The sequence below is a fragment of the Sparus aurata genome, chromosome 2 (genome assembly GCF_900880675.1).
Source record: "Sparus aurata chromosome 2, fSpaAur1.1, whole genome shotgun sequence".
Taxonomy (NCBI): domain Eukaryota; kingdom Metazoa; phylum Chordata; class Actinopteri; order Spariformes; family Sparidae; genus Sparus; species Sparus aurata.
In genome coordinates this window covers 3,176,622-3,193,360 of record NC_044188.1, presented here as the reverse complement: position 1 = coordinate 3,193,360, position 16,739 = coordinate 3,176,622, and the positions used below count along the sequence as shown (strand labels likewise).

At 44.8% G+C, this 16,739-nt stretch overlaps 1 protein-coding gene across 1 annotated transcript in view; it reads left to right on the top strand.

Annotated features, from left to right (window-relative positions):
- The window catches only part of slc8a2b (solute carrier family 8 member 2b), a 104,734-nt gene extending 89,149 nt beyond the window's left edge, over positions 1 to 15,585 (top strand). The window contains exons 13-16 of the mRNA XM_030391644.1: positions 2,585 to 2,703; positions 6,999 to 7,098; positions 8,726 to 9,001; positions 9,888 to 15,585. Of these exons, the coding sequence (XP_030247504.1) occupies positions 2,585 to 2,703; positions 6,999 to 7,098; positions 8,726 to 9,001; positions 9,888 to 10,264 (872 nt within the window). The 3' untranslated portion in view covers positions 10,265 to 15,585. The remainder of the gene's footprint in view (positions 1 to 2,584; positions 2,704 to 6,998; positions 7,099 to 8,725; positions 9,002 to 9,887) is intronic.
- Positions 15,586 to 16,739: the final 1,154 nt, after the last annotated feature.

The following is a 16,739-nucleotide window of genomic DNA, read 5'->3' as shown; positions in this document are numbered from 1 at the left end:
GCCCTGCTCGGTGGGGTGATGGGTGGTTTGTCTGTTTACATTTGGATCACAGCAGAACCGGCCTCTGTGAGTCTCTGCGCGGCACAACACAATCGTTTGGAGATAAAATGCTTACAAATGAGCTGGCGCTCCACTCGGGGCTCGCCGCCGCGTGCTGATGCAGGTATATCACCGTGTTCAGGGCCTGTAAGTCGACCACATGGAGTCTGCGATGGCTGTGCTTCATCATTATAGATCGTCGTATAGTTTGACGTTATGTTATCGGAGGCTTGTGTGCAGGAGGCGAACAGAGAGCAGATGGGACCGGATTGGTTGAACACTGAACCTCCAATAAAGCCAAGTGCAATATCCAAATCACAGAGGCTGCAATTCAAGTTAATGTGACAAACAGCTCTATAATGAAGCACCGTGGTTCTGACCCACACATGCTGCTCTCCAGATGTTGATGATTGATCATCACATCTGTAACATCTGTCAGAATACGAGCAGTGCGACATTTTTACCATCCTGCAGATTTAAAAGCGAGCAGAAGAAAACCAGCCTGTCCTCATCAGAAAAAACACCATTTAGGTGTGAAAGCGGATTATTGCGTCCCATATTTACGCCTCTTGTTGGCCAGCGACCTCTAGTGGTGGTCGTCATTATTGCAGCAGCAGAGGAGGAAGTCAGGCAAAGTAGAGGAGGAGGATGTGATGGATGGTTGAGTCGTTAAACAACAAACGCATTCTGACACAAACCAGAATGTTTCTATAAACATAAAGTAGATTTGGTGGCTGAATCTGAGCAAACTGTGATTGTAGGATGAAGGACTGGCACGTCTGTCGTTTTATGATACGAGGATGCGATGAGGAAGACTGAAGTGAGCACTGAACCTCGTCCTCTGTGTCCTCTGAGCTTGTGAATAATCTGAATGTACAAAAGAAAAACTGTTCAAACAGCAACAGCTGAGTGCCGTATCCGAGGGAAGTCTGCCAGGATGCTTCATCTTTGCCTCAGTGCCAAAAAGAAGACTGAATTATTGATCGTCCATGTGTGCGCAGGTCAGAGATATCTAGTGGTGAAAGAAATTCCACTGCAGGAAGAGTAAAAGTCCTGCATTTAAACCGTGTTTGAGTGAAAGAGATGTTGAGTTTTCCTCTTTGTGATGAAGCATTTTCAAGCGAATCCAAGAGGGTTTTTTAATAGTTAATTTGTTTTCAGAAGTGTTCTCTCACCGCGCAGAGGAAGACTTCATCCATCACATGTTTTTGTCCGATGAAGTCTTTTAAAAGCTCTCGATGACACACAACAACCTGAAGTCACTCGGCGGTCGCAGCGGGAGCTCGTCCTGCAAGATGTTTGTTTCTGTGTTCACGGCTTTTTGTCTCGGTGTCCTCCTCCTCCTCTCTCACTCCAGAGCAGAAGGACACTCACAGCTGACATGAAGCACTCTCATTGTTAACTCCTTCTTATTGTGAACTGCTGGTTGTTTTCTCTCAAACACTGACTGAACGCTCGGGAAGGAAAAGACTCACAAGTGGATCGATATTATCAAGAGGGGCGCGAGGAGAAGCTTTGAGAGAAGTGTTGGTTTCCTCACCACGTCTGTCTCTTACAGACAGAAGAAGAAGAAGCCGTGACACGCAGCGTTTACAGATATATGTATACATTTAAGCCAGTTATATGAAGCCACGAAGAAGAAGAAGAAGAAGAAGAAGAAGAAGAATGAACAGCATGTTTTGGAGCTCCAGCTCCTGTGTTACTTCTGTACCTACATTATCCAGGTTATATTGAACATGACGTTACTTCACTACATTAGTAAGTTAGTATAAATAAGAATAATAAATCTGACTTTGGTTTCAGACTCAACACAACCAGCTCTTCTTCCTCTCGTTACTCTATTTCCCAGTCGTATGCAGGCGTTACCTTTGGCTCTTGGAAATAATGATGACAATTATCTTTTTTATGATTGGTTAATTGTGTAATATAATCCCCAAAGCGCTCTTTTCATGGCAGAGTAAATCGTCGTAATGCTCCTGCTAACAACAGACTCGCCTCCCTGCTGTCTTCTCACTCTTTAAGGCCTCAGCTTGTTTACGTCGCAGCTCATCATCCTCATCGTCGTACGTTCACCTGCAGCAGAATTATTCTGCCTCAGTTCAGCAGCGAAACCCAGCGAGCGCTGACAGTTTGGGAGAAACTTTCCTCCCTCGTTCGTCTCTGAAGATCCACCGCTCTAATCTTTCTGTCGCTGTGTTGTTTTTCTGCTTCCAAACACACACACACACACACACACACATCGTCCATCTGTCACCTTCTCATGTCCCTCTCCCACGCTGTGTGAGAACACACACACACACACACACACACACACACACACACACACTGATGCGTTGATGCACACAGGTGATGAAGCGCTGCTCGAAATAAAATGCTGACTCATGATCTATTACTGACGGAGGTAGAACTGGAAATATCTGTGACATTTTAGATTCTCTCCACACTCGCTGCTGGTGTCCTCACTGTTTCCTTCACTTCTCCCTCCCTCCCCCTCTCTCCTTCTCCCTCCTCTCTCTCCTTCTTCCTCCCTCCCTTCTCCTCACAGAGGGGGCGGAGATGAGCTCTGAGGAGGAGGAGGCTCGGAGGATAGCTGAGATGGGGAAGCCCATCCTGGGAGAGCACAGCCGGCTGGAGGTGGTCATCGAGGAGTCGTATGAGTTCAAGGTGCGCAACTCGTTTATTTCATTTCCTTTTGAGAGTTCCTCTGGAAGAACAGCCTCCACTCTTTGTGTTGATGACTTACGGTGGTAAAGGTGGGAAAAAGCAGAATTAAAAGATAGAACATATAAAAGAAACTACTAGAAGTTTCTGATATATTTTGTTGAGTCGTGCTACATTATCACAAATGTTCCCATCACAGAGAAAACCATCATTTTTCTGAAGGTAACGGCGCGTTTCATTTAGTCACCTGTCGCTTTAGTGAGAGAGTCAGAGAGGAAACGTATCGTGAATCAATCATTCCTCACCTGTGATCATTTCTGTTCATCATGTCACTCGATTTGAAGCAGCAGCCTTTCACAAGCTCCCTTCTCTGACCGTCAGACCACCATTACAGCAGAAACATGCAGACAGCAGGAGGAAGGAGGATGTTAAAGGGATATTCCGGTGTAAATTTAATCCATGGTCTAAATCACCGTGAAACTGTGTTAGACTCCCTCTCGAGAGATCAAGTTAGCAGACCAACAATACACTGCAGTAAATGGATCCAAATATAAACCGCCACCAAAAAGCCACAAATAATGCTCAGAACAGCACCAAACTTCAGCGACAGTACAAATAGGGTCTCAGCACATAGTCCGGGGCATCTAACCTCCGCTAGCTTAGCTGGATTTCTACTGAAAAGCTGACTAAATTTACCACTCTTCTGCAGCAGCTTCCTGTTGACGGGAAGTCCCGACGAGTCGATTACCGAGTGCAGTAGAGTTCCGCGGCTCATGGATGAAAATGTATGATTATGACTCCATGGAAAAGCAATCAAAGTTCATATGTGTCTTACCTGCCAGTTTATAACAGTTATTATCAAGAGCAGACAGGGAAAAGAACGGAATTGAGCATTTCTAACCGCACTCGGTAATCGTCGCATTGGGACTTCCCGTCACCCGGAAGCTGATGGAGGAGAGTTGTAAATCTGTTTTAGCTTCCAATAGAAATCCAGCTAAGCTAGCGGAGGTTAGATGCCCCGGACTATGTGCTGAGACCCTATTTGTACTGTTGCTGAAGTTTGGTGCTGTTCTGAGCATTATTTGTGGCTTTTTGGTGGCGGTTTATATTTGGATCCATTTACTGCAGTGTATTGTTGTCGTGCGGTCGTTTCTGAGGTTGATAAAACTCCGTAAATTAGCGGTCTGCTAACTTGATCTCTGGAGAGGGAGTCTAACACAGTTTCACGGTGATTTAGACCATGGAGTAAACTTACACCGGAATATCCCTTTAACTTACTCAGATCTGGATGCGGCGATGCTGCTCAGCTTTGCTTCTTCCAGCTTTGTCTCGTTACCACTCGCAGCCTCTTCAGCCCAAAGAACATTTTCCTGAGACCTCTGGAAAACTGTGAGAAAAACCTCAAACTGCAAACAACTTAAATTATTACTCCATTATGAATTTTTGATTCACTGTGAGTTTAATATTTGTTAAACTTTCCTCAAGCCCGGAAAAAGCTATTTAAAAATCTGTTTGTCTCACAACCAGGAAGTAAACACGGAGAACGAACAATTCTCATAACTCTCATCATCTTTTTACATTTGGCATCTCGGTTTTTATAAATTAATGACAGAAATAGTCGACGGCGGGCTTTTTACCAACAGCCTCCATCCGATGAGTCAGACTGATGATTTATTGACGCTATCGCACCATCTCAAGGTTTATTACTTAACCAGATCATTTTATTGCAGCTGAAAATAATACAAAATGAAACTGGCAGAGATAAATCTATCATCTTCTGGAGCAGCAGAGTAGCAGAGCTGAGGGAACAACATCCTGAATGTCAGACTTTCATGTGCACAGTGAGAAACTCCAAACCCGTCCGAGGGATCCGGAACATTTCTCCCCCGAAGCCCAAAAACCAGAACAGGATTGTGGACGCTTGATAGTTGGATGCATTTCTGTTCTGTGTTATATAATCCACTTTCTCACATAGTGAACCGGGGTCAGAACCCTCTCAGCGGGCCGGTCTAATATGGGTTTTGAATTATTGAAAACACACGAGTTGCCCTCCAAACGGCAGCGAGCTCGAGGTGAGTAGAAATACAAACTGTCATGGCGGACATGAGCTGCTGCACATCTGCACCTCGGGCCCGGTTCCATCTGTGCGTGAAGAGCAAAGCGAGAGGAAGCGGACGGCGAGAACAGCCAAATATTTGAACTGTGTATCTGCCGGTACTCATCGCCTGCCACTCCAAATATTAAGACTCGAATATCTCAGTTCACTAAAGAAGGAAGCTGCACTGCCATCAGTCGAGTTACTCTTAAGAAAACTAAAATAATAGATTCCTAATTGAGGAAGTGTTTCAGTTCCCTCACGTGTGGTCGACTTCCTGTGCACTAGATCATATGCAGTGTTGGGAGAAGCAGTGATTTACACCCCGACGCAGCATGAATGATTGAATCTGTTCTTATCGTCAGCACGCAGGTATGTAATTAAAGCAGCGAGAGTCACAAGTTTTAAAAGCCCAGAAATCATTAACTCCACTCCAACACACAGTGAATAACGACGCCTGTGGTGTCACTTTTAGTGCCGAAACATCACGTCAACCTCAACAATCCCCACCTGGAGTTAAACATCGTATTAATAATTCGTCAGGTTTTGTTTCTGAAAGTCTCAGAGCTGCGAGGAAACACATTTCAAACGGGGGAACAGACTTTGACTCGTCAGCAGAGCGCTCTCCATCGAGTGAACGCCCGTCCGTTCTTCTTCGCCTCCTCCATCAGTCGGTTCTTCTTCTTTTGCATTTGCAGAATTTCCACAATTATTCCAGCTGTTCCACCCGGAGCTGTTAGAAATACTGGAGGCCCTGAGTGCAGGTCCAACAACTTACAGACAAATCAATCTTATATTTGTTAATTTTGGGGGATAAATCGAGTCAAATTTAACGTATTGCGTCTCTAAAGATCTTGGAATCAGCCTGTAAAATAGACATCGTAGAGTTTGAACTCCCTCCAGGTTACTAAACTGTGCCTCGTTGTGTTTTGGTTGCACAACGGCAGCGCGTCTGCCGTTGTGCAACCAAAACACAATGAGGCACAGTTTTGACTCCAGAACGAGAAGCTGAAGCAAAAAAAAAAGTGCCTGTTGACAGTTTTGTTAAACCTGCTGAAATCACAGTGAAACAAGAATAAAAGTAGTAAGTTTTTCCTTCCGTGCAGCTGAAGACAAACACGTTTTTATGCTTTCTGTCGTCTCGACTGAACACAGCTCCGGTACGAGCGGAGCTTTATCGCGCTGACATGATCTCAGGCTTCTCGTCGGATGGGAAATCAAATCCTCTGCAAATAAAGCAGAAGATGAGGCGGGCTGCAGAGAGCAGGTGTAGCAGGAGGATATTTACATGGAGAGCTTTATCTATTATTAAATCTATTGTGTTGTTTGGCAGCTGCCTGATTCTCTTCCATAATCACAATATAGTTCACGGTGTGCCGAACACAAAGAGTCTGACACGTATACATCATTAACTGTCCCAGGTGAACGTGAAGCAGGTGACGACACAAAGACAAGAGAAGAAGACGAGGCAGCAGAACAACAGGATCGATTTCCTCCTGCAGGGAAAATGTTGAGGTTTCTGTTTGTTCCCAGCGAGTTGCCGTAGTTTCTGCACCTGTAATGCTTCCTCTGCGAAGGTGACTTGTTTAGTTTGATTCGCTGAGACGCCACAATGAAGTTACCGTTCTGTGTCGATTACAATCATTTCTGTAGCGTGTAGGTGTGAAAATATTGTGATCTACCTGCAGAAAAGGTTTTAGGATCCTCATTCACAGACGCTCTGACTCTCTCCCGTGAGTTATATCGACAGGTGATCAATTAAAACGCACCGATACTTTAACAAAACTACAGATTTCTCCAGTTTTGGAGTAAACAGCTCGACTCAGGCGGCGACAATATCAGATATTCACTACACGGTTATAATGGCCGGACAAATTAACGATAAATTATAAATATCGTTATCGTGAATATCATGAAACACCTCCTAAACACCTGCACAACATCCATCAACATCTTCACCTATTGACCCATTTCTGACGACATTATTGGTGCACAGCTGCACACCTGAAAAGTTTCACGTCTTTCTTTGCATTTTCTCATTTTTAACTCAAGAAAATAAAAACAATGAAGCGGCAGATTCCTCCACATGAAACCAGGCTGACGGTGGCTCACGAGCTCCGTCACACCTGGGCGACTCCGTCTACCTGTCCTCTGTGCTCTGATTGGCCACTAATGAAGTGTGTTGTGTGCTTCTGATTGGCAGAGCACCGTCGACAAGCTCATTAAGAAGACCAACCTGGCGCTGGTGATCGGCACGCACTCCTGGAGGGAACAGTTTGTGGAGGCGGTCACTGTCAGCGCAGGTGAGCTGTGTGTGTGTGTGTGTGTGTGTGTGTGTGTGTGGACATGTTAGCGGAGTAAACAAGCATCTGTCAGGAGGAGACACTCACATCTGCTTGAAGGGTAATTAACTTTCACAAATCACTTATAAAGGGTCAGTTCACCCCAAAATCCAGAATCTAAACGTCTCCTCTTACCTGCAGTGTAATTTATACGTCTAGATTGTTTTAGTTTGAGTTGCTGAAGGGGAAAATACTCTGCAAACTTGTTGTGGATGGAGAAAGGCTCCCACGCCTGAAACCAGGCGCTCTGCAGGCAGACTTAACGATGATCGTTCCCAGTTGTGTCGTCCCGTCCTGCAGCACGACCGCACGCTAATCACCACAGTGCCTGATTAGATCTGAAACGAGGCCTTAGACCCTCCTCGCAGTGTGACATACTTTGCAGGATTGTTGTTTGTGCACTGTACTCATTTATATGGAAGTTGTTAAGTTGTCTAGACCGGTATTGAACCAGGTCTCTGCAGGCTCTTGGTCCACACTGAACGTCAGCTCTCCTAATTGAAATACTAAAAAACTGCTTTTGAAGATGAGAACATGGAGCAGATGAGGATAAATACGTGGATTTGCTCTGAGAGATGGAGGAGCAGAGAGGTGTCCTGTCTCCGTCACCTCTCTGAGACGTTTACAGCTCATTACTGAATGTTTTTTTGGAGGAAACACAAAGTAAAGATTGTTGCAGGAATACTGAGACGCTGCTCAAGCTTTGTTTTCAGTCAGTATCAACCTAAAAGTGTCAGGTATTAATTATTGTGATCACTCGTCCCTGAATGTACAGCAGTCCGATAATAAATAACGACCACAGATTCTGACTCACTGAAGGGAAACAAACCACCTGAGACTCGTGTAACTTCATCTGTATTTGTCCTTTGAGTCAATAAAGCTCATGAAGCGGTGGTGAAGGACTTGAACCTTCAGTCTTTCACTTATCGTCCTCATGTTGACTCAGCTTTACAAACCGCTCTGCTTGTGTAACTTAATCAATCAACATGTGAAGCACATGTCGCAGAATTACACAATATCGATTATGCACCAAGATCCAATCCAAGAGGTCCAACAGGGGTTCAGATTTGTTATTCACGGTCGCCATCTAGTGGACAGAACAGTTCAATACAGGCAGGAGTGAGCAGCTGAGAATTCACAGATTAACAGGTTCAGGTTTGGGTTAATGTTCTGGTTCTGGTGGAAGAGGCTCGGAGCACAAAGACACAAAGCAGCAGAGACGAAGTGGAAAGTGTCTGTGGATAAGATACCGGTGTGAACTTCATCCTGACTCTGACTGGAGGACGACACACAGTTCTGTCTCGTGGCTGGATGGAGATCAAAATACTGGTACTGATCAGTTCTGAAGACGTGAAACTGTGTCGACACTCCGGTACCAGCTGTGGTTTCCTGCTCCCTCTTCTTCCTGACAGCATCACGTTAGAGGAAACAGATAAATTAAGATAAAATAGAACATGAAAATCCTTTTTTAATCCCACAAAGGGGAAATGTGCAATAAAAACAACACAAAATATTGAACAATATCAGTAAAAAAGCAGGAGAAACAATATAAACAACATAAATAAGACACCTGTTTCTCTCCCCTCAGGTGACGGCGATGATGACGAGGAGGGTCGCGAGGAGCGCCTTCCATCCTGTTACGACTACGTCATGCATTTCGTCACCGTGTTCTGGAAGGTTCTGTTCGCCTGCGTCCCGCCCACAGAGTACTGGAACGGCTGGGCCTGTTTCTTAGTCTCCATCAGCGTCATCGGCCTCCTCACCGCCGTCATCGGAGACCTGGCGTCACACTTCGGCTGCACCGTGGGGCTGCGCGACACCGTGACCGCCGTGGTGTTCGTGGCTCTGGGAACTTCTATTCCAGGTGAAGGGAGTGTTCTTGTGTCTCCTTATATTTGTTCTCTGTCCACCTGTTCTGCCTCTGTGCTTTTCCTTTGCGTCTTCCAGGTGAGTGAAGTCTAGTCCTGATAATCACAAAACCAAACTTTCATTAATCCAGTTTAAGCATTTAGGAGAATAAATCACACTGAAAATATAAGAGACAGAACAAACCCCCCGAGGTACAGACTGGAACCTGCCTGTCGACATATTCAGAGTCATTCAGGCAGATTTGAATAAACATTTACTTACTGTTCAACACCTGTGAGGGTGTGACACCTCAAACACCCTGTAAGCAAACAGAAGTGGATCTACCTGCTCTGGATCTACCTGTTCCACCTGCCACAGTATCACTGCATCAGAGTTCCCTGCAGACACGAGACTTGTTCCTGCAGAGACGTCAGCGTGGCGTCTTCTCTGCATCTGACCGTATGTCTATAGTATGAAGAGAATGTGCAGAGTTGTGTACCTGCGTGGCTGCGAGACATTATCAGCCCATCATGAGACACAACACGTGTTTCCAGAGAGACAAAGTGTGTTGATTCTTTATGATGCCTTTGTGTCGATGTCGTATGTTTGTGTTTCTCTGTGATACTTTTGTGTCTCCTCGTGTTCATTTTTTCTCCACTTTTGATGCCTCTGTGTTGTGACGTTGTGTCTCTTGTGTGTCATTTTGTGTCTTTTGTACTCGTATGATTGACAAAGAAATGTTAACCGTCGCTCCGGCCCCGCGGCCTCCAGACAACCTGGGCGGGTTTCTTCTGCTCGTCTGTGATAGAAGACTGATTTCATCCCCGACGGTGCAGCTTCCTCTGGTTGTCTGAAGATTAATCACTCATCTACTCTCTCTCTCTTTCTTCGTCTCATCCCAGACACTTTTGCCAGTAAAGTCGCCGCCATGCAGGACCAGCATGCCGATGCGTCCGTTGGTAACGTGACCGGCAGCAACGCCGTGAACGTGTTCCTGGGGATCGGCGTGGCGTGGTCGGTGGCCGCCATCTACTGGAGAATCAAAGGAGAGGAGTTTAGGGTGGACCCGGGCTCGCTGGCCTTCTCCGTCACACTCTTCACCATCTTCGCTTTCATCTGCATGGCCGTGCTGCTGTTCAGGCGCCGGCCCTCCATCGGCGGAGAGCTCGGCGGCCCGAGGGTGTCCCGCATCCTCACCACCCTGCTGTTCCTGGGTCTGTGGTTCCTCTACATCCTCTTCTCCAGCCTGGAGGCCTACTGCCACATCAACGGCTTTTAAAACAGGAGCTGACGAAAGCTGTGGAAGAATTCTGCACAGCGACACACACATGTACTTTAACATTCGGCCCACAGTTTGACACCAAACAAGATTCATCTTTTCAAGCATCCGCTGCAGCCTGAAGGCGTCCTGGTCTTCGATGCAGGGATGCTAAAAATACTTCAGATACATGTTAACACACACACACACACACACGTTATATGTACGCATGTGGAAACAGACCATAAACACACACACGCACAGTCACAGGCATGATGAAGGGCAAGAGGAAGTGTTTGTGAGGGGCGAGAAAACGTGAACACAAAAGGTTTATTTCAGCAGAGTTAGAAGGAGAGAGGAAGAAGGTGATCGAGAAGTTGTTATCTGATTAGAAAAGAGGGTCAGGTCCACCGCTGGAGTTGATTGAAAGTCGGGTGGGTTGGGATTTGATTGGAGGAGCTGTCCCGTGACATCAGATCCACCGACAGAGAGGAGGACGCAGCAGAAACCTGTGCACGCCGGACAAAACGATCCGAGGACCGTCTTTGTTTGTCCCCGCCACCTTCTCCTCCGGTACAGCTTCATGTTCCTTCACAACCAGGTGGAGCGCCGTGTGAAAAAAAAAAAAAAAAAGAGTGGAATGTTTACAATAACAATTACATTAAGCTTGTTTACTCCAGGAGGTTCTCATCCAGTGGTGACGCTCGTCTAATACGCTGTACAGAAGGCGGTTCTCCACACACGCTGTAAATAGTTCAGATCCAGTGTACATAGAGTGAAGTGTTCTCAGCAGGCGGGCGAGGACGAGGGTGAAAAACACGATCCCCACAGGAAGTCAAGTCACCGCAGTCAGACGGGAAAGCTTCAAGATTCAAGAGCTTCAGATTCAGGCAAAGACTGGAACACATTCCCAAACATTAGAAACGTGACGACTAAAGTCTCAGCTGACCAAACACATGAACGACGGGTGAAATAAAAGAGGAGAGAAGATTTTAAAGAGCCATATCTCCCCAGAATCCTACGTTCCGGTGTAACCCCTCTGACAGAGCTTTGTATATCACACTGAGGGATTATTTCTGCATGTATAGCCAGAAACATCTACACATAAACCACATATAAACTACGTTAAAGGGAAAACCCACCTGTAAATTACATCCCTGCATTTGTGCGTCTGCTCAGTGAACTCAGCCGGTTCTGGATGTTAAATCTTCCTGCGTGCAGCAGACAGGACGCAGGAGACGTGTTCGATCCAGCGGAGGAACAAAAAGGACACTTTCCTCCTCGGAAGGACCAAATGTGTGCTCACATCGAAGCACGAGGACTGAGATCTGAGCAACGGTCAGTCGTAGCTGTGTCATTGTGGGTAGTGACAGAGTAATCCATTACTGTGGCATGTATCCTGACAGAGTAATCCATTACTGTTAGCGACGGCAGCAGCACGGTCAGACAAGCATGCATGGACGGTTTGAAGGAGGCTTTTTACAGTGTTAGTTCACTTTCAAAGTTAACACGACATACTGCGTTTCGATCAGGACACGCAAGATCTTAATCTGCACATTAATTAGGATGCAGGATGCTCGTCGAATCTAAAGCACGCCGACGCTTCAAGACAGCAGCCGTACAATGCCTTAAGAACAAAGTCTCAAGTAAAAAATCTAGTATTGAAGCTTTCAGCTGTACAAACTGTGCAGGCTGCACTTTATCTGATGTAACTAAAACATACTGTGCTGTGTTTTTATTTATTCTGTAGCTAGACAAACTATTAGTGTGCAATAGGAGGAAACTATGAGCTGTCTGCAGGTGAAAACACCTGGTGGAGTTTCTGTCCTGTGGGAAGAGATCGTTGTCATCTGTTCCCGCCCGATCGTCTGTGCTTCGAGCACAATAAAAGCACCAGACATGCTACAAAAATACGACTTCCCATTTTAACGGAAAGTCTGCACATTGTTTAAAACAACCAAGGTCTACGTTCTCCAGGCGGTGTTTACAGTCTGCAGGCCAACAGCTGACAGTGCTGGGCTCTGCAGACAGCTGACAGGAGCTCTGTAGAGGAGCGGCAGCGTCAGTATCGGGTTGAATCACAGTCACAGTACCGAAGTTTCATAGTTTCATAGTCTCATAGCATCGGCTGTTTTCAGAGGAAAACGCTTTAGAAAACTCTGCCCTTCACGGCATGTATGTTTTGCTCAGTATTGCATGGCAGAGTTGGAACATGAAGTAAAATGTTCACAAGCTACTGAATCTACTAAACCAAAACTGGAGCGCTGCAGACCAGCGGAGACATCCAACCACGGCAGACAACCTCCGACCGGCTGTGGCGTTCACGCACAGACGCTTCAGGTTCGTGACTCCAACACTGAGGAAGTCATGAGGCTGAAACGTCAGCGTGCAACAGCATAGTGTGATGATAAAGTTAAAGGGACAGTCCGCAAGCCAAATACAAAAAAAACAACCTTTTCCTCTGTGGTGCTGTTTATCGATTGTTGTGGTGCGAGTTCTGGAGCGATCAGCTGTTCAGATGTCTGTCTTCACTCCATCGTACTGCAGCTGGATGTCAATGACACATCTGAACAACATCTTTCCAAAATCCTGTCCTGGTTATTCAAGATAATCCACAGACCTTTATCAAATAACAACGCCATGTTTTAGTCATTTAAAAGAAGGTTTGTTGCCTTCGACTACGAGCCGCTGAGCTTCTTTCTTCATCCTCAGACCTCGTTGTGACCAGTTTCATGTAGTTGTGATACACCAGTAGTAACAATAATACCAGAGATGAATTTACACATTATAACATTAGATTTTTATCGCAATGAAACTGTTATCATGACTTCTTTAGCCCACGATACTTCTGTAGTGATATGGAGACTTGGGCCTCCCAACAACTGCATCACCTCCAACTGAGCTTGTCAACGTCACCGCTCATTAATGTCACCGTGAGTCGATGCAGATTTCCCCTCCGCACTGTGACACGTGTGGTGGGTGTAGTTCAATATGTAGAAAATGGCTCCTACATGCTCACAACAAGGCGTGTGGATTATCTTACCGAGTCATGATTGTTCAGTTTTTTGGCGTTGTGAGCTCCACAAGCCGAGTGTCGTCTCGTTCCATTGACGGACGTATCTACAGCTGATATCCCCAAAACTCAACAACTCACATCACAACAATATTAGTGGATAAATGACACTACAGGTGAAGGATTTGTGTTTTTGTTTTGGGGGTGAACTGTCCGCTTCACATCGAGCTTTGCTTAGAAGCATCAAGAGTCCAGCATCCGTTTCTACGTGACAAAAAGTCGATTTATGATCACAGTCCACGTTAATAATATTCACTGCCTAATATCAGTCACAATAATGATAATATATCTGTGAGGACACTGTACTCTGATAAGTGCTGTACAAGTGGAATTTGTTATTATCATGATACGATCAGATAGATTGGATGAGTTTACCCTTCTCTAACTATACTTTGTAAACTTTCTAAAAAATCGATTTTGTATCTTTTCCTTGCAGATATATCCGAGGTAGATTTTTTTGTACTTCTAAACGATGTTTAGAATCGTATCAGTGGAGTTGGTAGCTGTAGATTAAATTTAGTGGATTAGATTTTGATATATTTCCCACAGTGAGGACGCTCCCCGTCAGCGTAGTGTGTCACAACCCAACAGAACCACCATCTGATTTACTGAAGCACGTCGTCTGCTGACTCGTTTTGTCGTCTGTGTTACTTATGTATATTTCTTCTCATAAGATGATTTATTTAGATATTTATTTATTTACAAGAAGATTATTTATCTATGGATAAGCTGTGCCGCAGGTCCTTGAGGCGAGCAGCGAGGAGTGTGGTTTCAATGTGCAATACAGAACGGAAAAGAAGCAAAACACCTCTGACACCATCTTTTTTCTGCTCCAGTGTTTGTCGTAACCCTCTGCCAACGTACATTTCTTCATCCGGTTTCTATTGAAGGAGGAGTTTTTGAGTGTAAGTAGCATGTTTACATGACGAAACAGTGATGAACATTGCCAGTATAATTGTCAGTCTTGGGTCGTCTTGGGCTCATGTGTAGATGTGAGCGGCGGCTGTGAGGCAGGTCGGCGGTGTGTGAGGTTGTAACAGGAGTTTAACTGTAAGTCGACTCACTGCAGCGCCAGGTGGGACCAAGATTACACATCGCACACACACAAACACACACACAGGTGTACTGAACTCTTGTGTAATCTCTGACTGGGTGAAAAAAATGATCAGCACCAGCGGGTACAGGACGGATCAGCTCAGATTACGTACCCAGCATGCCCAGCGTCGTTCCAGCTGTGTGGCCCAGATGTGGCTCAACGCCCGCGAACAGAACTGTCTACAATGTCCGGACAATGTTCCATGTTTCCATGAACTTCTGTACTAACTGTCTGGCTTCGGCCTTTGCTGTTCTGTAGTTAGATGTGATGCCTCCCCCATCCAGCCTCTCCTCCTCACCCACACCCCTCCCCTCCCCTCCCCCCCGTGTGCGTCTGTGTTTTGCTTCCCCTCCGTGTTCCTCTGCAGATGCATGATGAATCCCCCGTGTACACGTGTTAGCAGCATGGTCTACTGTGATGGACGCCATATTTTATCAGGTTGATTCCCCACAGTCTCGAAAAAAAACCCAAACATCAGAGGCTCTCTGTGAAATAAAATAAGCAAGTGGCTCACACAGACACAACCACGACTACACACTGACACACACACACACACACACACACACACACACACACACACACACACACAGCATTCATGGATTCAGTGTGTACTGCTTATTTGTTTAGTTATCTTCAGAAGCTGTGAAAAGAGAGCGTGCTCTGTTGTGTCACGTCTGCAACGAGCTACATCCCAGCTCATCCTTTTGTTTGTTGGTGTACGATATTTCTGTGTCTGTGTAAGTGTTCCTCTTCTACTTCTTCTTCTTCTTCTTCTACTCCTTCTTGCTCTTCTTCTTCTTCTTCTTCTTTCCTCTCCTCCCATTAGCTGCCTCCCAGGTCTTGCTCTTCAGTGTGTCTCTCTGTGAAGTTTTGTTCCTGTGATGATGAAAATGTCTCTCTCTGCCTGAAACCTTTGTAGGGAAATAAAATGACTGAGTTACTACAATATCTTGTGATAGACATATACATTTATTCAATACTGTAATAAATTATTAACTGAAGATGATATTTAAGTTTTTTTATGAAATGCAGAAAAAGAAATCTTAGAGAAAAAAAATGGCAACTTGTTTTTGAGAAAACGGCATGAGGTGTAATGTGTTACTGAAAGAAAATGAAGGTCTTTGATCAAGTGAAGTTGACCTTGTTGGAATATAGTTTATTTATTTTCAAGGAGAAACGTGTCTGAGTCATTATTTTACCTCTGAATGAGCAAACAGCAGTCAAACCCGACATGGACGGAGTGTGAGACAACAGACCATTTAGTCATTTTGCAGGTAAATAAGAACTCTGCAGTCTAAGAGGCAGTGTGGATGATAGAAAATGAACTTTTTGAAGAAGTAAAATCATCGTCCTGGTGGTTCAGCACACATCCCATGAACAGAGGCCCTGTCTTCGCTGCAGCAGCCCAGAGTTTGAGTCCAACCTGTGGCACTTTGCTGCATGTTGCCCCCCTCTCATTCCGTTTCCTGTCAATAAAGTTATAAAGGCCAAAAAAAAGAAATATCACATTTGGACGCGCTGGCGGTTACTTCGAGCACGAGTTTGAGAAAGATTCAAAGTAAAAACAAAGATTAGGACATCATTCTTCTGACTTTCAGTGAGAAATCATAAAGGTTCTGTGTGTAGGATAATACTATTAATGATGTTTTCATTAGTGTATAATATAGGTAATAATTGCATATTTCATTACTTTAACATGATGCCTTTATATAGGGAGCAGGTCCTCCATTTGTACATTTCTCTGTGTTTCATCATGCAGTCGATGCGTTTTAGCAAAACAATTTCCAAAAACATCTACAACAATATAATTCAAATTTGCACAAGACTACAATGTAAGTTGTACAAATCCCATGAGTGTGTGTGAGGACTCTACTGCAAACAAAATCTACCTCTGGGTACTAATAACCACTGGAATCAGTTCTGAATAGTGAGGATTTGCACAGTTTCTCATGTGAAATGTTGGTTTTATCTGGCAGTACAGAGCGGAGCCTCTATGAGAAACATTAATCCTCCTGGGAACCCTGTGTTACACAGAACACTGCAAAAGATAAAAAACAAACGAAAACTTTTAAGAAAAATGTGTACGTTTTTACTGGGTACTTTTAAGATTCAAGATGTTTTATTGTCATAGTTTACACCAGGCAATGAAATTCTTAATTTGCAAGTTTCCCGACACACAAAATATAAAAACACAAAAATAAACTTTTAAACTTGCACATTCACAAATGAATTATAGAAATAATCATGAAATGACCAGTTTGAATCAGTTTGTGGTCGTCACATTTAGAAGTCCACATTGGTGATGGTGAAAATGCAGGAGTGATCCT